Here is a 20,318-nt window from a genome sequence, read left to right as displayed (position 1 = left end):
TAAATTCCAGAGAACTGGGCGAGCCTTGGCTCATGTCCCTGTGGAGTGCACTCTGTTGGTCTGGGGCCCCTGAGTGGGCACAGGGGGCCCACAAACGGCAGCATGCATACCTGTAACACAGCCATTATACACACCTGGCACACACCCACACACACTTATAATACACCGAACAGCACACATCACACATACCTGTAACACAGCCATAATACACACCTGGCACACACCCACACACACTTATAATACACCCAACAGCACACATCACACATACCTGTAACACAGCCATAATACAAACCGAAACAAACCTGTAATACACACAACAGCGCACATAATGTAACCCACCCATAACCCACACCCACACACACAACAGCGGACATTCCTGTAACACACCCATGATACAAACCAAACACACACCTGTAATACACACAACGGCGCACGTAGCTGTACGCACACACATTTGAAGCACAGAGCGCCACCTGGTGTACACGCCTCTGTACTGTGGGATGAGTTACTGTTCTTAAAGTTAGGTTGAACCCCTCACCTGTCAGTCACATGGAGACTCAGGATGCCACAGCCTGGACCAGGGTACCCCATCCAGCACTCTGCCAGCTACACACACACACACACACACACACACACACACACACACACACACACACACACACACACACACACACACACACACACACACACACACACACACACACACACACGTAAGTCCTGCTCTGACCCACCTGGTCTCTCCCACCTTGTCTCCCCCCCCTGGTCTCCCCCCTGGTCTCCCCCCCTGGTCTCCCCCCCCTGGTCTCCCCCCCCTAGTATCCCCCTCCTGGTCTCACCCCCCTGGTCTCCCCAGATCCCACCTGGTCTCCCCCTCCTGGTCTCACCCCCCTGGTCTCCCTCCCCTGGTCTCCCTCCCCTGGTCTCCCCCCCCCTGGTCTCCCTCCCCTGGTCTCCCCCCATGGTCTCCCTCCCCTGGTCCCCCCTGGTCTCCCCCCCCCCTGGTCTCCCCCCCTGGTCTCCCTCCCCTGGTCTCCCTCCCCTGGTCTCCCTCCCCTGGTCTCCCCCCCTGGTCTCCCCAGGCCCCACCTGGTCTCCTTTCGGTGACCGCTGGTCCTCCTCGGCCGGCCCCCCCGGGGGCCCCCCGGGGCGGCAGTACCCCGGCTCTCCACCGGGGGGCGCTCCGCTGCAGCGGTAGATGTCCTCCTCCTCGTCGCTGGCCTCGGGGTCCAGGGTGGACACGGTGGAGTGGAACAGGGGGTCCTCCCGGCCACAGGGGGGCGCCGCGTCCTGCCGGACCACAGGGGCTCAGTCAGCCCCCTAGTAAAATATGGGTTGCCAGATTGGGCCAGATTTTCCTGCCCAATCTGGCAACCCTGGCTGCAGCACGCTGCAGCCAGGGTTGCCAGATTGGGCAGGAAAATCTGGGGCGGACACTTCTGTCCCGACTGTAACCCACAATGCATTGCAACATGACATTATTTTTTTTACTTAGTGACCAGCTGGCCCGCTCTACCTTCTGAGCTACTGCTGCCCGCGTCATAACAGAACATAACATCTTTCCCAACTTTCCCTGTGTGGGACGGATGAAGTATTATCTTATTTGACGGGGTGTTAACATGGCCCGCCGGCCAGGGTTGCCAGATTGGCCCAGATCTCCCTCCCAAGTTACTGGGAACCCGAGTTACTGGCTGCAGCATGCATAGTCAAATCTGTGTTGCCAGATTGGGCCAGATTTTCCTGCCCAATTTGGCAACCCTGGCGCCAGCCCGGTGAAAAATCGGGCCCAATCTGGCAACCCTGGCGCCAGCCCGGAGCACAACACCGCAGGAGGTCCAGTTCATCCCCTCCCTTCGTCTCCCCTCTCCCACCCACCTCCTCCTCCTCCTCCTCCTCTGGTCCAATGAGAGGGCTGAGGAACTCCTCGTCGCCCTCCCCATTGGGCAGCAGGTCGGGGCCGGGGGGCGGGTCCTGGGACGCCTGCAGGTAGGAGAAGCTGCACTCCAGCAGGAGGTCCACGTCCGGGGTGGGGGGGACGGCGGGGTCGGGGGGGTCCCCCAGCAGGAGGGGAGGGAGGGAGAGGGGGCCGGCCTCTGAGCTGAGGGAGGGTGAGGGAGGGTAAGAGAGGGTGAGGGAGGGTGAGGGAGGGTGAGGGAGGGTAGGAGAGGGAGGGAGGATAAGAGAGGGTAAGAGGGGGTGAGGGAGGGAGGGAGGGCAAGAAGGTAAGAGGGGGTGAGGGAGGGAGGGAGGATAAGAGAGGGTAAGGGAGGGAGGGAGGGCAAGAAGGTAAGAGGGGGTAAGAGGGGGTGAGGGAGGGTAGGAGAGGGTGAGAGAGGGTAAGGGAGGGTGAGAGAGGGTGAGTGAATTATAATCAATTCTTCATTAAAACTTTTCTCAAAATGGTAATCAAGGTAATCTCTTAAATTCAGAAGAACCGGGAGACAATCTAACACATGGACCTCCGTAGGACCTGACACATTAGTGACATTATACGTTATACATCCGTGTCTAAGAGACTTGGCTGTCCAGCTGTGCTGTGAGAGAAACCATCCAGCTTGATAAGCAGCCGGCACACACACGCGCTGCGTTAAGGTGCAGCCTCTCCGGGCTGTGAGGGGGCGCCGTTTACCCCGACGTGGTCCGCAGGTCCTGGGTTCGGCTGGGCTCAGGCTCGGGGGGGCGGTGCTCCAGGAGGGGCTGCTGGGTTTGAGGGTTACCGTGGCTACCGGCCCCGTCCTGCACACCCGCCATGGGCTCGGACCAGCCCCCGTCTGAAACGGTCCTCCTGCTGCAGCTGTCTGCAGACACGCAGAGAGACGGGCGCAGGGGTTAACACGGGCAGACAGACGGGTACAGGGAGTTACACGGGCAGAGAGAGAGACAGGTATAGGGGTTTACACGGGCAGAGAGAGAGACAGGTAGAGGGCTTTACAGGGGCAGAGAGAGTGATTCACACACAGGCAGAGATACAGGTAGGATGATTTATGCACAAGTAGAGAGACAGGTGGATGGATCGTCACACAAGCAGAGAGACAGGTAGAGGGTGAGACACATGCTTGTGTTACTTTTACAACAATGACCAAGCACTCATGCTAAACTCATTCAAGACCTGAACCTTTGGTAGTTTCAGGCTTTGTTCACAACTACAGTATTACTTACTTTGAACATATCTAGATACACCCCTGAGAGACTATCATGGTTTAAGGCTTAAAACATGAAAGGCTCTCAAGGTGTTATTATGGGTCCACAAAGGGGTTTACGGACCCATTACGATGAATTATGAAATTTGAATGTGAATTTTTTTGGGACCAGATCTGAGCCTTTTGTCAGGGTCTCTGAGCGGGGGGGAGACAGCCCCGCAGTGAGACAGGGCAGCAGACAGACAGGCTTCCGACCTTTGCGTCCCCTCCTCATCCTCTTCTTCACGCGGATGGCCTTCACCACCAGCTCCTGCTGCAGCTCCTCCGGGTCCAGGGAGGCGCTGTAGCGCTTGGAGCCCAGCTCAGAGAGGTCGGGGGTCAGCGAGGTGGAGCCGCTGTCCCAGGAGGTGACGGAGCTGCTGCGGCTGTGGGTGGAGCCGCGCTGGGGGGAGTGCTCCCCGACCGGCAGGAGGAAGAGCAGCTGCAGGTCCCGTCGGGAGCCGACGGCGTGGGGCGCGGAACCCTCGACCGCCTCCGGCTCCACCTCCTCCTCCACCTCCTCCTCCTCCACCTCCTCCTCCGGCTCCTCCTCCTCCTCCCCGGCGCTCCTCGCTCCTACGCCCGCGTCCTGCTTCTCCATGACGATGGCCATGGTTCTGATGGGCTGGGCCGTTTCCACCGAACCGATTGGTGGAGAGAGAACAGTGGGCGTGGTCAAAGGCGACGCGAGGCCGGCGGACGAATCAGACGCTACGAGAGGAGGAGAGAGAGAGAAGAGAAAAGAGCGGTACTGGTTACCAGTAGAGCGGTACTGGTAACCAGTAGTTGGGTGCAGCAGTAGAGGGGTTGCAGCAGTAGAGGGGTGCGGCTAAACTGGGAAGCCCCGCCCATTCTGGCGGCGATTTGAACTCGCCCTGCAGAAGGGTCTTGGAGAAGTGCAATACATTTCTTCCTGCTTCCGATCCGCTCTTACGGGAGCCAATCACCGAGCTGGCTTTTCCCCCTGGTGCGCTATTGGCTGGTTTAACACAATGACGACAGGGAAGCGACGGCAGGCAGCCAATTGCGGTACAGAGTCGTTTGAACTCCGCCTGTTGATCCCGCCTCTGGTGCTGAAGAAAATCGTAGATTGCGCGTTGGTCTGGCAATAGGCAGGCTAGGGTGCACCAGGAGAGGGGGTCCAGCAGTAGAGGTGTAGGGGGTCTTACAGGGGGTCTGTCCCTCGGGGCAGCTGGAGACCCGGATGATGTCTCGGTCTCCCTTCAGGATGAACACCTCGTTCTGGCACGAGGACACGGCCACGATGTCCCCACAGCTCTCCAGAGCTCCGATCACCACCTGGACGCCACACACGAGTTTAACCACACGGACAACCCACACCAGTACCTCAACCCAGACCAGTACCTCAACCAGTACCCTGACAATACCAGTACCTCAACCCATACCCTGGCAATACCAGTACCTTAACCCATACCCTGGCAATACCAGTACCTTAACCCATACCTTGACGATACCAGTACCTTAACTAATACCCTTACACCAGTACAAATACCTTACATCTAATAGATCACTATAGAGGAGTTATTATAGATCCGGTACTATCGCTAATGAAAGCTAATTATCAGTTAGCAAAAAACGAAGAGGATAATGGAGGCACCTCGTTAAGACAGTCGACGACATAGACGCTGTATTCGTTCCAGCTGAGCAGCCAGCCGTCTCTATGGAAACAGGACAGCAGACCCAGCTGTCTCTCTGCCGGGTGGTAAGCACCGGCTGTGGACGGCCGGGGGAACAACTGGAACTCCGGGACCTGACAGACGGACGGATAGGTGAACAGACAGGTAGACGTATTCGCCTGGCTCCATGCTAAGAGGACCATGCTGTAATGTGCCCGGATATGACTTTTGTGATTTCTACTTAGCGCTAATGAGGACCAGATTACAATGTTACCCTATTACCCTAGTATGCACGAATGCCTATCTTTATGCTCATATTAGCCTAGTTGCATGCTATTGTAAGCCTAGCTCAGTACTTAATTTTAGCAGAGCTGGTTGTTAAAATGTTTGCGGATATCTTTGCTAATGTAAGCCTAGCTTTATAATGTCAGCCTGGTTCTGTGCTAAAGTGAGGCTAGCTTTGTGCTAAATTTTACCTTGCTGTGTGCTATAATGTTAGCCTAGCTTTGTGCTCATTTTAGCCTAGCTTTGTGCTAATGTGAGTCTAGCCGTGTGCTATAATGTTAGCCTAGCTATGTGCTATAATGTTAGCCTAGCTTTGTGCTAATTTTAGCCTAGCTTTGTGCTAATGTGAGTCTAGCCGTGTGCTATAATGCTAGCCTAGCCGTGTGCTATAATGTTAGCCTAGCTTTGTGCTAATGTGTTAGCCTAGCTGTGTGCTAACGTGTTAGCCTAGCTGTGTGCTAACAGGAGCCTACGGGAGTGCTGGAGAGGTCTTTGAAGAGCTGCGCGTCCTCCGCCAGGCCCTGGATGTCGGCCCTCCACAGCCTGAAGCCAGGCCGCGCAGCCAGCACCTGGAGGTCGCTCTGCTTACACAGAGCGGGCAGGAAGCAAGCCCCGAACCGCCCACTGCGCCCACGCACACACACACACGCAGTCAGGACACACACACACACACACACACACACACACAGACGTATAGTCACAATATGAATAATAATTCTAACTATATTAGATAAGGCTTGTGTAGCGATTTTGGGTTCAGAATTATTAGGATCCGAAGGTTTATGTATTTAATTAGGTCTATAAATAAAGAAGGGGCAGGGGGATAGCCCAGAGAAAACCGGGTCTCTGACCTCTTCCTTGGCTTGGTCCCCATCTGCTGCAGGACCTGCTGCTGGGTGGAAAAGAACAGCGCCCTCTGCTGGCTGCACACCAACAGCACCGTGTGGCTGTACTCCAGCTGGACGATCCCAGACGCCTCCTCCAGGAATATCACCGGCTTACACTCCCCCTACCACAGAGACAGAGACAGAGACAGAGACAGAGACAGAGACAGAGACAGAGACAGAGACAGAGACAGAGACAGAGACACAGACAGACAGACAGACAGACAGACAGACAGACAGACAGACAGACAGACAGACAGACAGACAGACAGACAGACAGACAGACAGACAGACAGACAGACGGACGGACAGACACGCGCACACACACAAACGTTATGGTTGGGATCTTGGGTAAAATGGATCTCATTTAAAATGGATGTTTTCTTGTGTTTGATAATGCCGTCATACAGTGTATCAAATATGTATTGGCATTGTTTTCTGTCGTGAAGTCATGTTGTGTACTGTTGTGGTACATTGTGTTGTGTTTCTGTTGCGTTACGTTGTGCTGCGTTATGTTGTGTTAAATTATGTTGTTGTTGTGTGATGCTTTGTATCTTGCTATGTTTGTAAAGTGCGTGCGTGCCTCTGTGTGCGTCCATGCCCTTGCGTGTGTGTGTGTGTGTGTGTGTGTGTGTGTGTGTGTGCCCGTGCGCGTGCGGCTGTGTTGTAGCTGGACCTTGTCGAGCTCCAGGGCGGTGAAGACCACCCGGCCCTTGTCGTCCCCGGAGAAGAGCTTGGCCCCGTTGGTGCTCCAGGCCAGGCAGGTCACGGTGCTCTTGTGGAGGCCCAGCACATCGAAGCGCCGCAGCTAGGGAGACAGCCAGCGGTCAGCCTGCCTTTTTAACCAGCGACTGCACTACCAACCCTCTGATCACTGCAGGGCCTAGCAGGGTCCCAGGCTGGTCGCAGTCTGGGCCCTGCTAGTCTGGGCCTGCCAGGGCCCAGACAGCAGGGCGCAGTAAAATAAGTAACAAAATACTTCCTGAAAGTGGGATGATAAACATTTCTCTATTGGTAATTCGTGTTCCCCTTGTGAGACTTCAAACATTCTCAAGATCATCACTGACGTGACACACATCATCCACGTGGTGCCTTGCTTATTGGTCACGACCCACAGTTTGAAACGCACTGCTTCTTGTACTTCCTTCTAAACTTCCTACTGTACTTAATGTCCTTCCCACTGTACTTCCCGTCCTTCCCATTGTTTTTCCTGTCCATCCTACTGTACTTCCTTTCCTTCCCACGGTACTTTCTGTTCTTCCTACTGTACTTATTTTCCTACCCACTGTATTTCCTGACCTCCTCCTGCACTTCCTATACCTGCTTATTCCGGCCAGGAAGTTGAGATACGAGCTGGAACACCGTAACCCGTCCTGATGCCGTTCCCACAGCAACAAGATCGTCAAAACAGCTGAGGAGTTTCACTGCTGTAATAGCTTCAGATTTTCCCTGTACACGCCCACACACACACACACACACACACACACACACACACACACACACACACACACACACACACACACACACACACACACACACACACACACACACACACACACACACACACACACACACACGCACACAAGATTAAGTATGAGACCATATAGAATGAGAATATATACATGATTTCTGGGGGAAATTCTGACCGTGCCTCGAGAGATGATTTTTCTAAATAATTAGTTTCATGTTTATATCATATGTATATCATTATTATAATTCAAGTATTCATATCAAATTAAAAATAATTTCCTATATCCAAGATATTATGAATGATTTGTAAGGAATATGGAATAAGGAATATGATAAGGCATTATCATATTCCTATATGATAATGCCTTAAATATCAAAAAAAATAAATACATATATATACAGTATATATTAACGGTTTGAAGGGAAAGCATCCCAATATTTTCTAGTGTAGTGTTAGGGTTAACCTAACGCACCTTGATGAGGTGTTTGTCCATGTGACTGATACAGTACAGACAGCTCACCTTGATGTGGTGTGCAGTACAGACAGCTCACCCCGATGCGGTGTGCAGTACAGAAAGCTAACTCCGATGTGGTGTGCAGTACAGACAGCTAACCCTGATGCGGGGTGCAGTACAGACAGCTAACCCTGATGCGGGGTGCAGTACAGACAGCTCCCCTTGATGCGGTGTGCAGTACAGAAAGCTAACTCCGATGTGGTGTGCAGTACAGACAGCTAACCCTGATGCGGGGTGCAGTACAGACAGCTCACCTTGATGTGGTGTGCAGTGCAGAAAGCTAACTCCGATGTGGTGTGCAGTACAGACAGCTAACCCTGATGCGGGGTGCAGTACAGACAGCTAACCCTGATGCGGGGTGCAGTACAGACAGCTCCCCTTGATGTGGGGTGCAGTACAGACAGCTAACCCCGATGTGGTAAGCAGTACAGACAGCTCACCCTGATGCGGTGTGCAGTACAGCCAGCTAACCCTGATGAGGTGTGCAGTACAGACAGCTAACCCTGATGCGGGGTGCAGTACAGACAGCTCCCCTTGATGTGGGGTGCAGTACAGACAGCTCACCCCGATGCGGTGTGCAGTACAGACAGCTAACCCTGATGAGGTGTGCAGTACAGACAGCTAACTCCGATGTGGTGTGCAGTACAGACAGCTAACCCTGATGCGGTGTGCAGTACAGACAGCTAACCCTGATGCGGGGTGCAGTACAGACAGCTAACCTTGATGTGGTGTGCAGTACAGACAGCTAACCCTGATGCGGTGTCCAGTACAGAGAGCTAACCCTGATGTGGTGTGCAGTACAGACAGCTAACCCTGATGTGGTGTGCAGTACAGACAGCTAACCCTGATGTGGTGTGCAGTACAGACAGCTAACCCTGATGTGGGGTGCAGTACAGACAGCTAACCCCGATGCGGTGTGCAGTACAGACAGCTCACCTTGATGTGGTGTGCAGTACAGACAGCTCACCTTGATGTGGTGCTTGTCCATGTGACTGAGCCGGCGGGAGTACAGATAGAGGACTCCGATGCTGCTGCCCACAGCGATGAAGTCCCGGCTGCTGTCCAGCGCAGTCAGGTACACCAACACGGAGCGGAAACCCTTCTGGACCTGGAGCCGTACAGAAACACGGTACAACCAGGGACGGACCATCTTTGAGGACATTCATTTGTAAAGGTATCACCTTCACCTTAAAAATAAATAATGACCTTGTTGAGGTATACAAAATCTCAATCCTTCATATGACTATACTAATCCTTCTGATCTGTATGTGATGTGCGTGTGTGTGTGTGTGTGTTTGTGTGTGGGGGGGGGGGGGGGGTCGGGGTACCTTTTCTGGGATGCTGTTCAGCAAGTAGTACAGAGGGCAGAACTCCCTCAGGATGGACTGTGGGGGGGTCGGCGTTGCCATGGCTCAAAGCGAGGATGGGCCAGCTAAATAGCTTGTGCTAAACAATAAAAAAAAGCTTTACTAGAATATTGACAAACCAATCTTATGTCTGCATTATACATATCATGTTGTGTGATGACTATGCTCCGTTGTTGGGCAAGTATATTAATGTTATATCAATATTAACTATGCACTATAAAAATGTCATTCTACTCTGAGTGACACGCATATATCTATCAACCACACAGGCTGGTGCAGTTTGCAGTAACGCAGTATACACAGTTGATTAGAGTAATTTAAAAGACAACATTTGATTATTTGGGCTGTGCATGGCACAGGATGGGCGGAAGGCTAGCATTATTAGCCCGGATAGCAGCAGGAAACCCTTATCGCTACCAATAATGACCCAGATATAAAACAAACTTACAGAATGTGTCTTTCTAATAGGATGATACCGTGGATGATATTTGGATTCAAAACGACACGGATGACATTGCTCAGCTTCAACATTGTGTCTTGAAAGACAAACATTGCAGCGTTTCAGAGGCTGTTCCGATGTCAACAAACCGCACGTCCTTGCTGAACTGCGCCACCAATTGGCGACCAATGAGAAGGCAGAACATAACGAATGACTCATTCATGGCATTTATATTTTTACTTTATTTATTGTATATACATTATGGATAAATTGTTGTTATTTAAACAAATAAAGGTAGCAGTGACTTGATAATAATAGTAAGGAAAAATAACGATTTTGTTTTCCCCCTGTCGAGAAAAAAAAATAGCCGGATACGGAAACAACGTCACTGAGATAACTCGGGTGTTGGCAATCCCCGGCGGTGGAGTCGGAACGGAGTGACGACCGTATTGTCCGATACTGCCAGTCGTATTCTCGGATGTACTGTATGTATTAATGGAATTATAACAGCACATTCGCCGAGATAGGTTCGCGATGTAGTTATAACGCTTATCTATTTAGGGATTTAGAGCATAGCGTGCCACGTGTATATGTAGTGTCTAATTCCTCGCAGTGAAGCCAAAGCCATGTCACATCTCTGCCGCTCGGCCAGTTTGTTGTCGATCCAGTCCGGGAACCATTTCCTCTTGACTCCGTCGAAGGAAAACGCTAGGCTAGTAAAAAAATCTTCGCGGTCCGTTATCTTTTCGTGTTTTAATTTTACAAGTTGATGTTTTCAAACATTAAATGCGTCTATTTTATCGATTATTAATGCTAACATTTATTTGAGCACGTTTTTGCTGGTTACAATTCATTTTTCTAATCGATCGAGCGGCTCCGTTTATTGCACATTATTTTTAGCTTGTGACGCTGGTGGCTAGTCTTCTCGAGCCAAAATGGCGGACAACGAGGAGGAGAATAAATTGTGTTCGGCGGAGGCGGCAGAACATGATGTCGAGTGTGTTCCACCGCCTGCACCCCAGATAGACTCGACCGAAGGTCCCTCGGATGACCCGACCGAGAAGAGCCAAATAACCGCGGGAGTGACAGTTGCTGAGGGCTTGACGGACTTCCTGCAGACCTGCACCGCCAAGACGGAGGGAGATAGCCCCCTCGTCACAACCAGCGTGGACGATGGCTCCATAGTCACACACACCGTGGGAGAGGGTTCACTAGTCTCGCGCACGGTGGAAGATGGTTCAATAGTCACACACACCGTGGAAGATGGTTCATTAGTCACGCACAGCGTGGACGACGGTTCACTAGTAACACACAGCGTGGACAACGGTTCACTAGTAACACACAGCGTGGACGATGGTGCACTAGTAACACACAGCGTGGACGACGGTTCACTAGTAACACACACCGTGGACGATGGTTCCATCATCACACACAGCGTGGACGATGGTTCCATAGTCACACACACCGTGGACGGCGGCCAGGTGGAACAGGCGGTGTACGCCGGCACCTCCACGGAGTACACTACGGTCAGTGCCGAGCTAGTCAACGCGCTGTCCTCAAACACCACCATCATATACGTCCAGCCGGACGGGAGCTTCGTGGAGGGATCGGGTCTGACAGCCGAAGAGCATCAGGCTTTGGTGGAGCAGTTGACCAAACAGCAGATCGTCCAGGTCTCGGACAGCGAGGCAGCCCGCCTGTTTGACAACCAGATCATCAAAACAATCCCTGCGAGTAGCACGCAGTTCGCGACCCTGGCGCCCAGCGAACTCCAGCAAGTTATTGACCAAGTCACCAAATCCCAGCTGCAGCAGAGCCCGCCCGTCCCGGCCCAGCAGAAGGCGGTGGCCGCCAAGCCGGCGGAGCAGCTCGGGGGTGCTGGGGACGCCGGTGGGCTGTTCACGCTGAAAGCCAACCCGGTGGAAGCGGCGGGAAGCGGGGTCAAGCACCAGGTCCACGCGTCTCAGCAGCTGAAGAACGTGGCCAAGCAGGTGGCAATACAGTCCAGCAATACCGTCAGACTGTCTCCAAAGAAGGTCAGAGTCCACTTGTATTCGTTTTATACTATCCTAGAGTTTACGTACTATATAAATACTATCCTACAGTTTACCCACTGTCCTATATTTATAATGTGTATAGTACAGTCCTATACGCTGAAACGGTACTAGACTACTGTACAGGTGCATAAACATATATTTATCATATATTGTATTGTGCCGTGCTGGGTCTTTCCTCTCTCTGAAGTAGGGGCCAGTGTGTGATGGGGTTAGAATAATGCATTCATAATGATGGACAGATGTTCAATCAAATATTCAAAGTCTATTCAAATTAGTCATATATACTCATAAATGAATGTTTTTTTGCGTCTCCAGCCTGAGCCAATCAGAATCCAGATCCAGGTTCCTCCAAAACAGGAGTTGAAGCCCATGACCACCATCACCTTCCCCCAGCAGAACAACATGGCTGTCAATCAGCAGCACATCAAGGTCTCAGCCAATGGCAGCGTGAGCGGCTCCCAGATCATCCACATCCAGCCAATAGTGACCCAGCAGGGCCAGCAGTTCTACCTGCAGCAGAACCCCGGGGAACCGCCCATCCAGCTGCTGCTCCAGGGCCCAAACCCCGTGGTGGGCTCCCTGGTGCCCATGCTGCAGAAGATGGCGGGGCAGACCACCACCACGCTCACCCTCCCCGTGCACAAGATCACCGCCACGCAAGCTCCGGTCGCCATGACGGTCCCCAAGGTGGTCCCCTCCCCCGTACGCCTTCTGAAGACCACGCCCACTTCCGCCGTCAAGCCTCCGACCAACGGGAAGACGGTCGCCGTCAAATGTCCCGCCAAGTCTCCCGTGGCGGTCGCCGTGCCGACGACGGTGGCTGTTGCGGCGGCGGCGGCGGCGGCGGGCGCGTCCCCCGCCGCTGCCGCCGCCGTGGCGAGCGCCCGCCCCCCCCCTCCGACGCCGGCCAAAGAGAAGGTGAAGGAGCGGGAGAAGAAGAGCAAGAGCCGCGAGAAGAAGCCGCTGAAGGTGCAGACGCGGTCGGGGCGCGTCTCCCGGCCCCCCAAGTACAAGGCCAAGGACTACAAGTTCATCAAGAACGAGGACCTGGCCGAGAGCCACCCCTCGGACTCGGACGACTACTCTGAGATGAGCGTGGAGGAGGAGGGCGAGGAGGGCCGCGAGGGAGCCCCCTCCTCCGGCAGCGGACACAAGTCCAAGGCCTTCCAGTGCAAGAGCTGCGACAAGGCCTACATCGGCCACGGGGGGCTCAACCGCCACTTCAAGCTGAACCCCACCCACGGAGTGCCTGTACCCCTCCCCAGCACCGCCCCGGCAGCGGCCGCGGCCCCGGCCGGCGCCACCCAGGAGCCGGCCGGACCCCGCCCCGACGGCAAGGAGGAGGTGGAGGTGGACGGAGACCCCCTCACCAAGGAGGAGGAGAAAGGGGAGGAGAAGAAGAAGAAGAAGGAGGAGGAAGAGGAGGAGGAGGAGGAGGAGGAGGAAGATGCCGACGACGACTCATCGGTAAAGGTCTGCTCCACCTTCTACCGTCTGTCTGCTCCACCTTCTACTCTGTCTGCTCCACCTTCTACTCTCTGTCTGCTCCACCTTCTTCTCTCTGTCTGCTCCACCTTCTACTGTCTGTCTCGCTCCACCTTCTACTGTCTGTCTCGCTCCACCTTCTGCTGTCTGTCTGCTCCACCTTCTACTGTCTGTCTGCTCCACCTTCTACTGTCTGTCTGCTCCACCTTCTGTCTGTCTCTTCGTCCTTCTACTGTCTGTCTCCTCGTCCTTCTACTGTCTTTCTGCTCCACCTTCTACTGTCTGTCTGTCTCTATCTCCTCTCAAAAGGGCTTTATTGTGGAATGCATACATTTACATAAAGAAAATAATTATTGATGATAAATACAATTTAAATACAATACAAATTTAAGTAAAATTGTGTTTCAATTCAGCGGTCAAAAAGGACCTGACTAGGACCCCAAGTGGTCATTCATTAAAGGCAGTGGGGGGTCTAGACGTGGGGGGTCTAGACATGGAGGGTCTAGACGTTGGGGGGTCTAGACGTGGAGGGTCTAGCCGTGGAGGGTCTAGACGTGGGGGTCTAGACGTGGAGGGTCTAGACGTTGGGGGGTCTAGACGTGGAGGGTCTAGACGTTGGGGGGTCTAGACGTGGAGGGTCTAGACGTGGAGGGTCTAGACGTGGGGGGTCTAGACGTGGGGGGTCTAGACGTGGAGGGTCTAGACGTGGGGGGTCTAGACGTGGGGGGTCTAGACGTGGGGGGTCTAGACGTGGGGGGTCTAGACGTGGGGCGTCTAGACGTGGGGGGTCTAGACGTGGAGGGTCTAGCCGTGGAGGGTCTAGACGTGGGGGTCTAGACGTGGAGGGTCTAGACGTGGAGGGTCTAGACGTGGAGGGTCTAGACGTTGGGGGGTCTAGACGTGGAGGGTCTAGACGTGGAGGGTCTAGACGTGGGGGGTCTAGACGTGGGGGGTCTAGACGTGGAGGGTCTAGACGTGGGGCGTCTAGACGTGGGGCGTCTAGACGTGGGGCGTCTAGACGTGGGGGGTCTAGACGATGAGGGTCTAGACGTGGGGGTCTAGACGTGGGGCGTCTAGACGTGGGGGGTCTAGACGTTGGGGGGTCTCTTGCTGTGCACCAATGAAGTGTCCTGACGCCTGCTTCTCCTCCCCAGAGCGACGGAGGCCCGGCCGCATCCGTGGGCCTCAGGGGGGTCCAGTCCAGGGGCCCGGGTCGGCCCAGGGGCCGCGGGCGGGGACGGGGCCGCGGGAGAGGCCGGGGCCGCCCTCCCGGACCCCCACCCAAGGTGGGTACATCAGAGTCGTGTTAAGGGGGACACGTTATACCACCAGGTGTGTGAGTGTGATTAGCATTTACAATCTAGGTGGACACGCCCACTGGTGATGTCAGAAGACGCAGATTTTCAAAAGGGCTTGTAAATGCTAATCACACACACACCTGGTGGTATAATATCTCATGCACACACAATATGTGTGTATGAGTGTTGTGTACCCCATTCTAAAATATACTTTTAACCCCCCCCGTGTGCGAGTCGCGACCGGAGCTCCATGCATTTTGGGGGTCACTGGGGCTCATTCACACTACCTCCGTCCGGCGGCGGATCTCATTGGCTTTGCACGGGGCGCTTGCGTAATGCGCTGTGGGTCCGTCCGTCCATTCGGCTCCGTGGCCTGCGTCAAAAAGTTGAGTAATATTAAACTTTTCAGGCGGCCCCGGATCCGTCGGCCAATCAGATCGCGGTGACGCAAATACACTCCACGCGTCTACTGGACCCAATTTGCAATAAGAAGCAGGAAAAATCCGGCCGTTCTATTTTTTTTTTAAGGAAATTTGTCTCCTGTTTGCGTCACCTTTTAGTATTTATATCCACAAATCCCGTTGTAGCGGGAAGCGATTTGTTTGGCTGCAGTATGCGTCTGCGAAGACTAGTCCCCTGTAGGGCAGACGCGCCCTCGGTCATCCGTCGACGGACGCACGTCGTGTGAGCGAGGCGTTGTGGTTCTTTGAGGACCACGATGGTCATGAAGGTGTCCTGCCCCCCAGGTGCTGATCGGCGTCCCAGGCAGGCGGGGTCGCAGAGGCAGACCTCCAAAGCTGGGGGGCGCCAAAGCCAGCCTAGAGCAACAGACGGAGAGGAGGAAAGAGAGACTGCAAGAGGTCTGTCTGTCTCTGTCTGTCTGTCTGTGTCCGTCTGTCTATCTGTCTCTGTCTCTGTCTCTGTCTGTCTCTGTCTGTCTGTCTGTCTGTCTCTGTCTGTGTCCGTCTGTCTCTGTCTGTGTCGGTCTGTCTGGTGGAGAGGAAAAGAGAGATTGCAAGAGGTCTGTCTTTCTCTTCATGTGTGTGTTTTACGGCAGGTCCATTGGTGTGTATATTAAGTGTGTGTGTGTGTGTGTGTAGCTGGTGGAGCAGTGTGAGGACCAGGAGCTGTTGGAGGTGGTCCTGCCCCGCCTGGCCAAAGCCCTCACCCTCTGGGAGCTGCTGCTGGCCAAGGTACCGCCACTAAGAACCAGCACTGTTGACTCGTTAGTACCCTGGACTCATTAGTACCCTGGACTCATTAGTACCATTTACTCATAGTACTATTTACTCATTATTAATGATTACTATCACTATTTATTACTTTTACTATTTACTGATGATTACTATTACTTCTTTTACTATTTACTGATTACTATTAACAAATAATACAATGGCTAGTATTACTATTCCCAAATATAGGGTCATTTGGCAGACTCTCTTCTGAGCAAACTGAACAGTGAGTACGTCTGTAAGGAGTAGGTGGGGGTCAGTCTACTCGAAGGTTACCAAGTGCGTGGTGGGCGTTGTGGTTGTGTGTTGCTGCAGGTTGAAAAGGGTCCAGCCAAGCCCCATTTCCCTGACGTGTACCGCGAGTTTGAGTCTTTACAAGGGCAGGTCCGCAAGATGGCCCAGGAGTACATCTGCAACCCCCAGGGCATGAACACGGCCCTGGAAGTCCGCAATATAGAGGTACGCTTTCAAAATAAAGGTACACATTCAATATAGAGGTACGCTTTCAAAATAAAGGTACACATTCAATATAGAGGTACGCTTTCAAAATAAAGGTACACATTCAATATATAGGTATGCCTTTAATATAGAGGTAAGGTTTTAATATAGATGTACGACTTTAATATAGAGGTACACATTTAATATAGAGGTACACATTTAATATAGAGGTACAGCTTTAATATAAAGGGATGCCTTTGATATGGAGGTACGCTTTCAAAATAAAGGTACACATTTAATATAGAGGTATGCCTTTAATATAAAGGGACGCCTTTTAATATGGAGGTACGCTTTTAATATGGACGTAGGCTTTTAATATAAAGGGACACTTAATATAGAGGTACACTTTTAATATATATAGGACTGCTTTTGATATAGCGGTATGCCTTTTATTATAGGGGTATGCTTTTAATGTAGGGGTAAACCTTTAATACAATATATATACCTCTAGGATATAGGTTGTGAACCCAGTTAGTTAAGATTGGCACTTCTTCGGTTGAAAGATTGGGAAACATTGTAAAGAAAAACCTTGTTTTTCTTTACAATGATTAGAAATGCCCCTTGTGTTTCCCTACGGCTGCGTGGCAGACTTTACATCCCATCATAATGACTGCTTGTACTACAGGTCGCTAAATCACTGGGGATCTTCGACGAGGTGAACAAGCTCAAAGTGGTCCCTGGTTCAGCTCAAAGCTCGTCCAACCTGGCAACCAAGAACGTGCGCTATATGGAGGTAAACGAATATGGACATAATCTACAGACACAAATATTTTACACGTTGTACGATGAATGTAATATAGTAATCCATCTCATGTCTATCTATTGTCCGCTGTACTAAAATGAATACAGTGGGTCAGTTATTGTAGTACTTACCCTCTTCTCCATCTAAACACTGTAATATGTGAACGTATCGTAGAAATCCCTCTTCTGTATCCTCAATACTTGAGAATATACGACTAGTGTCCTGGAATCAGTGATGATCATTTCGTCCCTTGGTTCCAGAACACCAAGATGCTGCCCCCGTCCAAGAGGTTCAAGATGGAGAACAGAGTTCCTGTCCAGCAGAATGGAATAGAGAACCCCCCCAAAGGTACGGGCTACACAACGCTACACAACGCTACACAACGCTACACAACCAACCGTCAGATAGCTGCCGTTGGGACCAGCAACGCAGCCACAGGTTGGGATAGAGGTTTGGATTAGGCTAAGGGTTCTGACATGGTTAAGGGGTTCTGATGAGGCTAAGGATTCTGACATGGAAAAGGTTAAGGGGTTCTGATGAGGTTAAGGGGTTCTGATGAGGTTAGCGTTAAGAGGTTTTGATGAGGCTAAGGGTTCTGACATGGTAAAGGTTAAGGGGTTCCGATGAGGTTAAGGGGTTCCGATGAGATTGGGTACGGTTTTCTTGGGGGTAGAGGAGCTGGGGTTCGTATGTAATGTTGTATTTTTCACGTCATGTCCTTTTGTCTTCTTCAGTTACAGTTGGAACCAGGGTTCTCCCCCTCACCTCCCCCACCACCACCACCACACCCTCCTCCAGGTAGCTGCCGCCTGAATGTGACGGAGATATCTCCTCTCTCAGACCTCCATGTGACGGAGACAACTCCTCTCTCAGACCTCCATGTGACGGAGACAACTCCTCTCTCAGACCTCCATGTGACGGAGACAACTCCTCTCTCAGACCTCCATGTGACGGAGACAACTCCTCTCTCAGACCTCCATGTGACGGAGACAACTCCTCTCTCAGACCTCCATGTGACGGAGGCGACCTCCGATAGAACCTCATTTAATTGGAGAACCGTTGCAGCGTTTGGCGGTTCAGTAACACCGTCATGTTTCTCTTTGTTCCAGCTCCTCCACCCTGCTGCTTCCCACGCTCCCCCAGACCCTTGCTCCCTCCACCTCCCTGACCTCCATCACGCCCTCCTCCACCTCCCTGACCTCCATCACGCCCTCCTCCACCTCCCTGACCTCCATCACGCCCTCCTCCACCTCCCTGACCTCCATCACGCCCTCCTCCACCTCCCTGACCTCCATCACTTCCTCCTCCCTGACCTCCATCACTTCCTCCTCCCTGACCTCCATCACTTCCTCCTCCCTGACCTCCATCACTTCCTCCTCCTCCACCACCCCTTCCTTCTCCTCCTCCTCTCTGACCTCCACCACTCCCTCCTCCACCACCCCTTCCTCCTCCCTGACCTCCATCACTTCCTCCTCCTCCTCCCTGACCTCCATCACTTCCTCCTCCTCTCTGACCTCCATCACTTCCTCCTCCACCACTCCCTCCCTGACCTCCTCCACCCTCCTGAGCTCCATCACCCCCATGGAGCTGATCCAGGACCACCTGTCAAACAGCCTGGCCCCCGACAGCGAGGGGGAGCCCATGGACACGGAGGACGCGGCCCCGCCGACGCACCCGGAGACTGCGGGGCCACAGCCGGCTGTTGTCACGGTTACCGCCCCCACTCCAGTCGCCGCCTCGACCCTGCCCGTCACTCAGATCGTCGCCAGGGTCTCCGCGCCGACCCCGGCCGTCACTCAACAGCAGAGCGTCGCCGTGGTCACCACCCCGACTCCCGCCAGCGTCAAAGAGGACCCCGCCCCGCCCGCCGCCCCCCAGGGGCCCGGGGCTCCGGACCAGATCGTGATCGTGGAGGGGCCCGACGGGACCACCATGCACATCCAGACCCCAGAGGGGGTCCCACTGGAGGCGGTCCAGGCCCTGCTGGGCATCGAGGGCTCAGAGGAGAGCAGAGCCTAGCTCTGACCCGCACCGGTTCTGACCCGCACCGGTTCTGACCAGCTCTGAACCGGACCGGTTCTGACCAGCTTCTGACCCGGCCCGGACCAGCTCTGACCCGGCCCGGACCAGCTCTGAGCCAAACCGGTTCTGACCAGCTCTGACCCGGCCCAGACCAGCTCTGACCCGGCCCGGACCAGCTCTGACCCGGCCCGGACCAGCTCTGACCCGGCCCGGACCAGCTCTGACCCGGCCCGGACCAGCTCTGACCCGGCCCGGACCAGCTCTGACCCGGACCGGACCAGCTCTGAGAGGAGAGGAAGAACTCATCCACACACAAGTTGGATTTGACGTCTTGGATCCAAACTAGCAGATTGAACGGGGGCAGGAGGCGGGGGCAGGAGGCGGGGGCAGGAGGCGGGGGCAGGAGGCGGGGGCAGGAGGCGGGGGCAGGAGGCGGGGGCAGGAGGCGGGGGCAGGAGGCGGGGGCAGGAGGCGGGGGCGGGGTCCTCCCATCGGAAGGTTGGATGGAGGGTCGGACGAGGTGACCGGTGGGGTTGGAGATCCACCCCCACCACGTGTATAAATGCAAATGATCCACTTCCAGGGAACGTTAAACCAATTAAGTTCCCCAATCAGTTAAATTCCCTTCAAGTTCTTGAGAACCAGACTTCCTGGGCGTGGGTTGGATCTCCCCTGGTCTCTTGTTCCCCGCGCTCCATCCAGCCTTCTTGTACAGTAGTTCACTCAGAACACCGGTAGCAGGTTAGCTAACTAGCGCACGCCGGTTGACAGCTAAACAGTGTGCGGCGGCTACACGGTTGCTAGGTAATTAGTGTATGGTGGTTACCTGGTTGCTAGGAAACTGGTTTATGGCGGTTGCTAGGTAACTGTTGTACGGCAGTTACCTGGTTGCCAGATAGCTACCGTATGACAGTGACCAGGTTGCCAGCTTACTTGTATACCGTGGTAATCTGGTTACCGGGCAACCAGCGTACCGTGGTGATCAGGTTACCAGGCAACCGGCCAACGGTGCCAATACTTGTGTTTCAGGTGTTTCGGTGCGCCCAGTATGCTTTGTAAATTTGTAAACATTTTTCAATGTTTTCCTATCTATATATAGAGAAGTAGTCTTTCCTTTCCAATATGAAGTGTTTAGTTGGTTGTGATGTTTATATGTAGATACATATGAAAAGGATCTTTAAAAAAAGCTGCACTATTTTATTACTTTTTTA

At 53.4% G+C, this 20,318-nt stretch overlaps 2 protein-coding genes across 9 annotated transcripts in view; one reads left to right on the top strand and one right to left on the bottom strand.

Annotated features, from left to right (window-relative positions):
• Window positions 1–9,961, bottom strand: part of tecpr2 (tectonin beta-propeller repeat containing 2) — a 15,590-nt gene extending 5,629 nt beyond the window's left edge. The window contains exons 1-14 of the mRNA XM_060051401.1: window positions 9,783–9,961; window positions 9,296–9,413; window positions 8,935–9,075; window positions 7,303–7,431; window positions 6,659–6,790; window positions 5,950–6,107; window positions 5,572–5,722; window positions 4,795–4,947; window positions 4,346–4,475; window positions 3,393–3,887; window positions 2,627–2,795; window positions 1,873–2,095; window positions 1,087–1,287; window positions 539–606 (exon numbers count right to left, since the gene is read on the bottom strand). Of these exons, the coding sequence (XP_059907384.1) occupies window positions 539–606; window positions 1,087–1,287; window positions 1,873–2,095; window positions 2,627–2,795; window positions 3,393–3,887; window positions 4,346–4,475; window positions 4,795–4,947; window positions 5,572–5,722; window positions 5,950–6,107; window positions 6,659–6,790; window positions 7,303–7,431; window positions 8,935–9,075; window positions 9,296–9,376 (2,231 nt within the window). The 5' untranslated portion in view covers window positions 9,377–9,413; window positions 9,783–9,961. The remainder of the gene's footprint in view (window positions 1–538; window positions 607–1,086; window positions 1,288–1,872; window positions 2,096–2,626; window positions 2,796–3,392; window positions 3,888–4,345; window positions 4,476–4,794; window positions 4,948–5,571; window positions 5,723–5,949; window positions 6,108–6,658; window positions 6,791–7,302; window positions 7,432–8,934; window positions 9,076–9,295; window positions 9,414–9,782) is intronic.
• A 217-nt stretch (window positions 9,962–10,178) lies between these two features.
• Window positions 10,179–19,485, top strand: znf839 (zinc finger protein 839). 8 transcript variants are annotated; one of them, XM_060051361.1, is made up of 14 exons: window positions 10,179–11,809; window positions 12,146–13,303; window positions 14,470–14,601; window positions 15,360–15,473; window positions 15,714–15,806; window positions 16,161–16,304; window positions 16,969–17,076; window positions 17,346–17,433; window positions 17,820–17,883; window positions 18,195–18,389; window positions 18,432–18,479; window positions 18,525–18,572; window positions 18,621–19,122; window positions 19,365–19,485. In XM_060051361.1, exons 1-13 carry the CDS (start codon window positions 10,709–10,711, stop codon window positions 19,102–19,104), a joined length of 3,777 nt encoding a protein of 1,258 aa, XP_059907344.1. In that variant the 5' UTR covers window positions 10,179–10,708; the 3' UTR covers window positions 19,105–19,122; window positions 19,365–19,485. The 8 variants fall into 8 exon arrangements, with proteins under 8 accessions (XP_059907344.1, XP_059907345.1, XP_059907343.1 ...); XM_060051362.1 differs by having other exon boundaries at window positions 18,195–18,344; window positions 18,447–18,479; window positions 18,525–19,122; XM_060051360.1 differs by having other exon boundaries at window positions 18,195–18,374; window positions 18,447–18,479; window positions 18,525–19,122.
• The last annotated feature ends 833 nt before the right edge of the window (window positions 19,486–20,318 follow it).

The sequence above is a fragment of the Gadus macrocephalus genome, chromosome 5 (genome assembly GCF_031168955.1).
Source record: "Gadus macrocephalus chromosome 5, ASM3116895v1".
Lineage (NCBI taxonomy): Eukaryota > Metazoa > Chordata > Actinopteri > Gadiformes > Gadidae > Gadus > Gadus macrocephalus.
The sequence above is the reverse complement of the archived record's forward strand: the minus strand, read 5'-3'. Positions and strand labels throughout refer to the sequence as shown.

Coding starts and splice junctions, on each gene's coding strand:
- znf839 (XM_060051354.1), top strand. CDS start 10,709: ATGGCGGACAACGAGGAGGAGAATAAATTGTGTTCGGCGGAGGCGGCA. Junction 17,884..18,194: donor ACCACCACACCCTCCTCCAG/GTAGCTGCCGCC, acceptor TCTTTGTTCCAG/CTCCTCCACCCTGCTGCTTC. Junction 18,390..18,431: donor CTGACCTCCATCACTTCCTC/CTCCCTGACCTC, acceptor GACCTCCATCAC/TTCCTCCTCCCTGACCTCCA.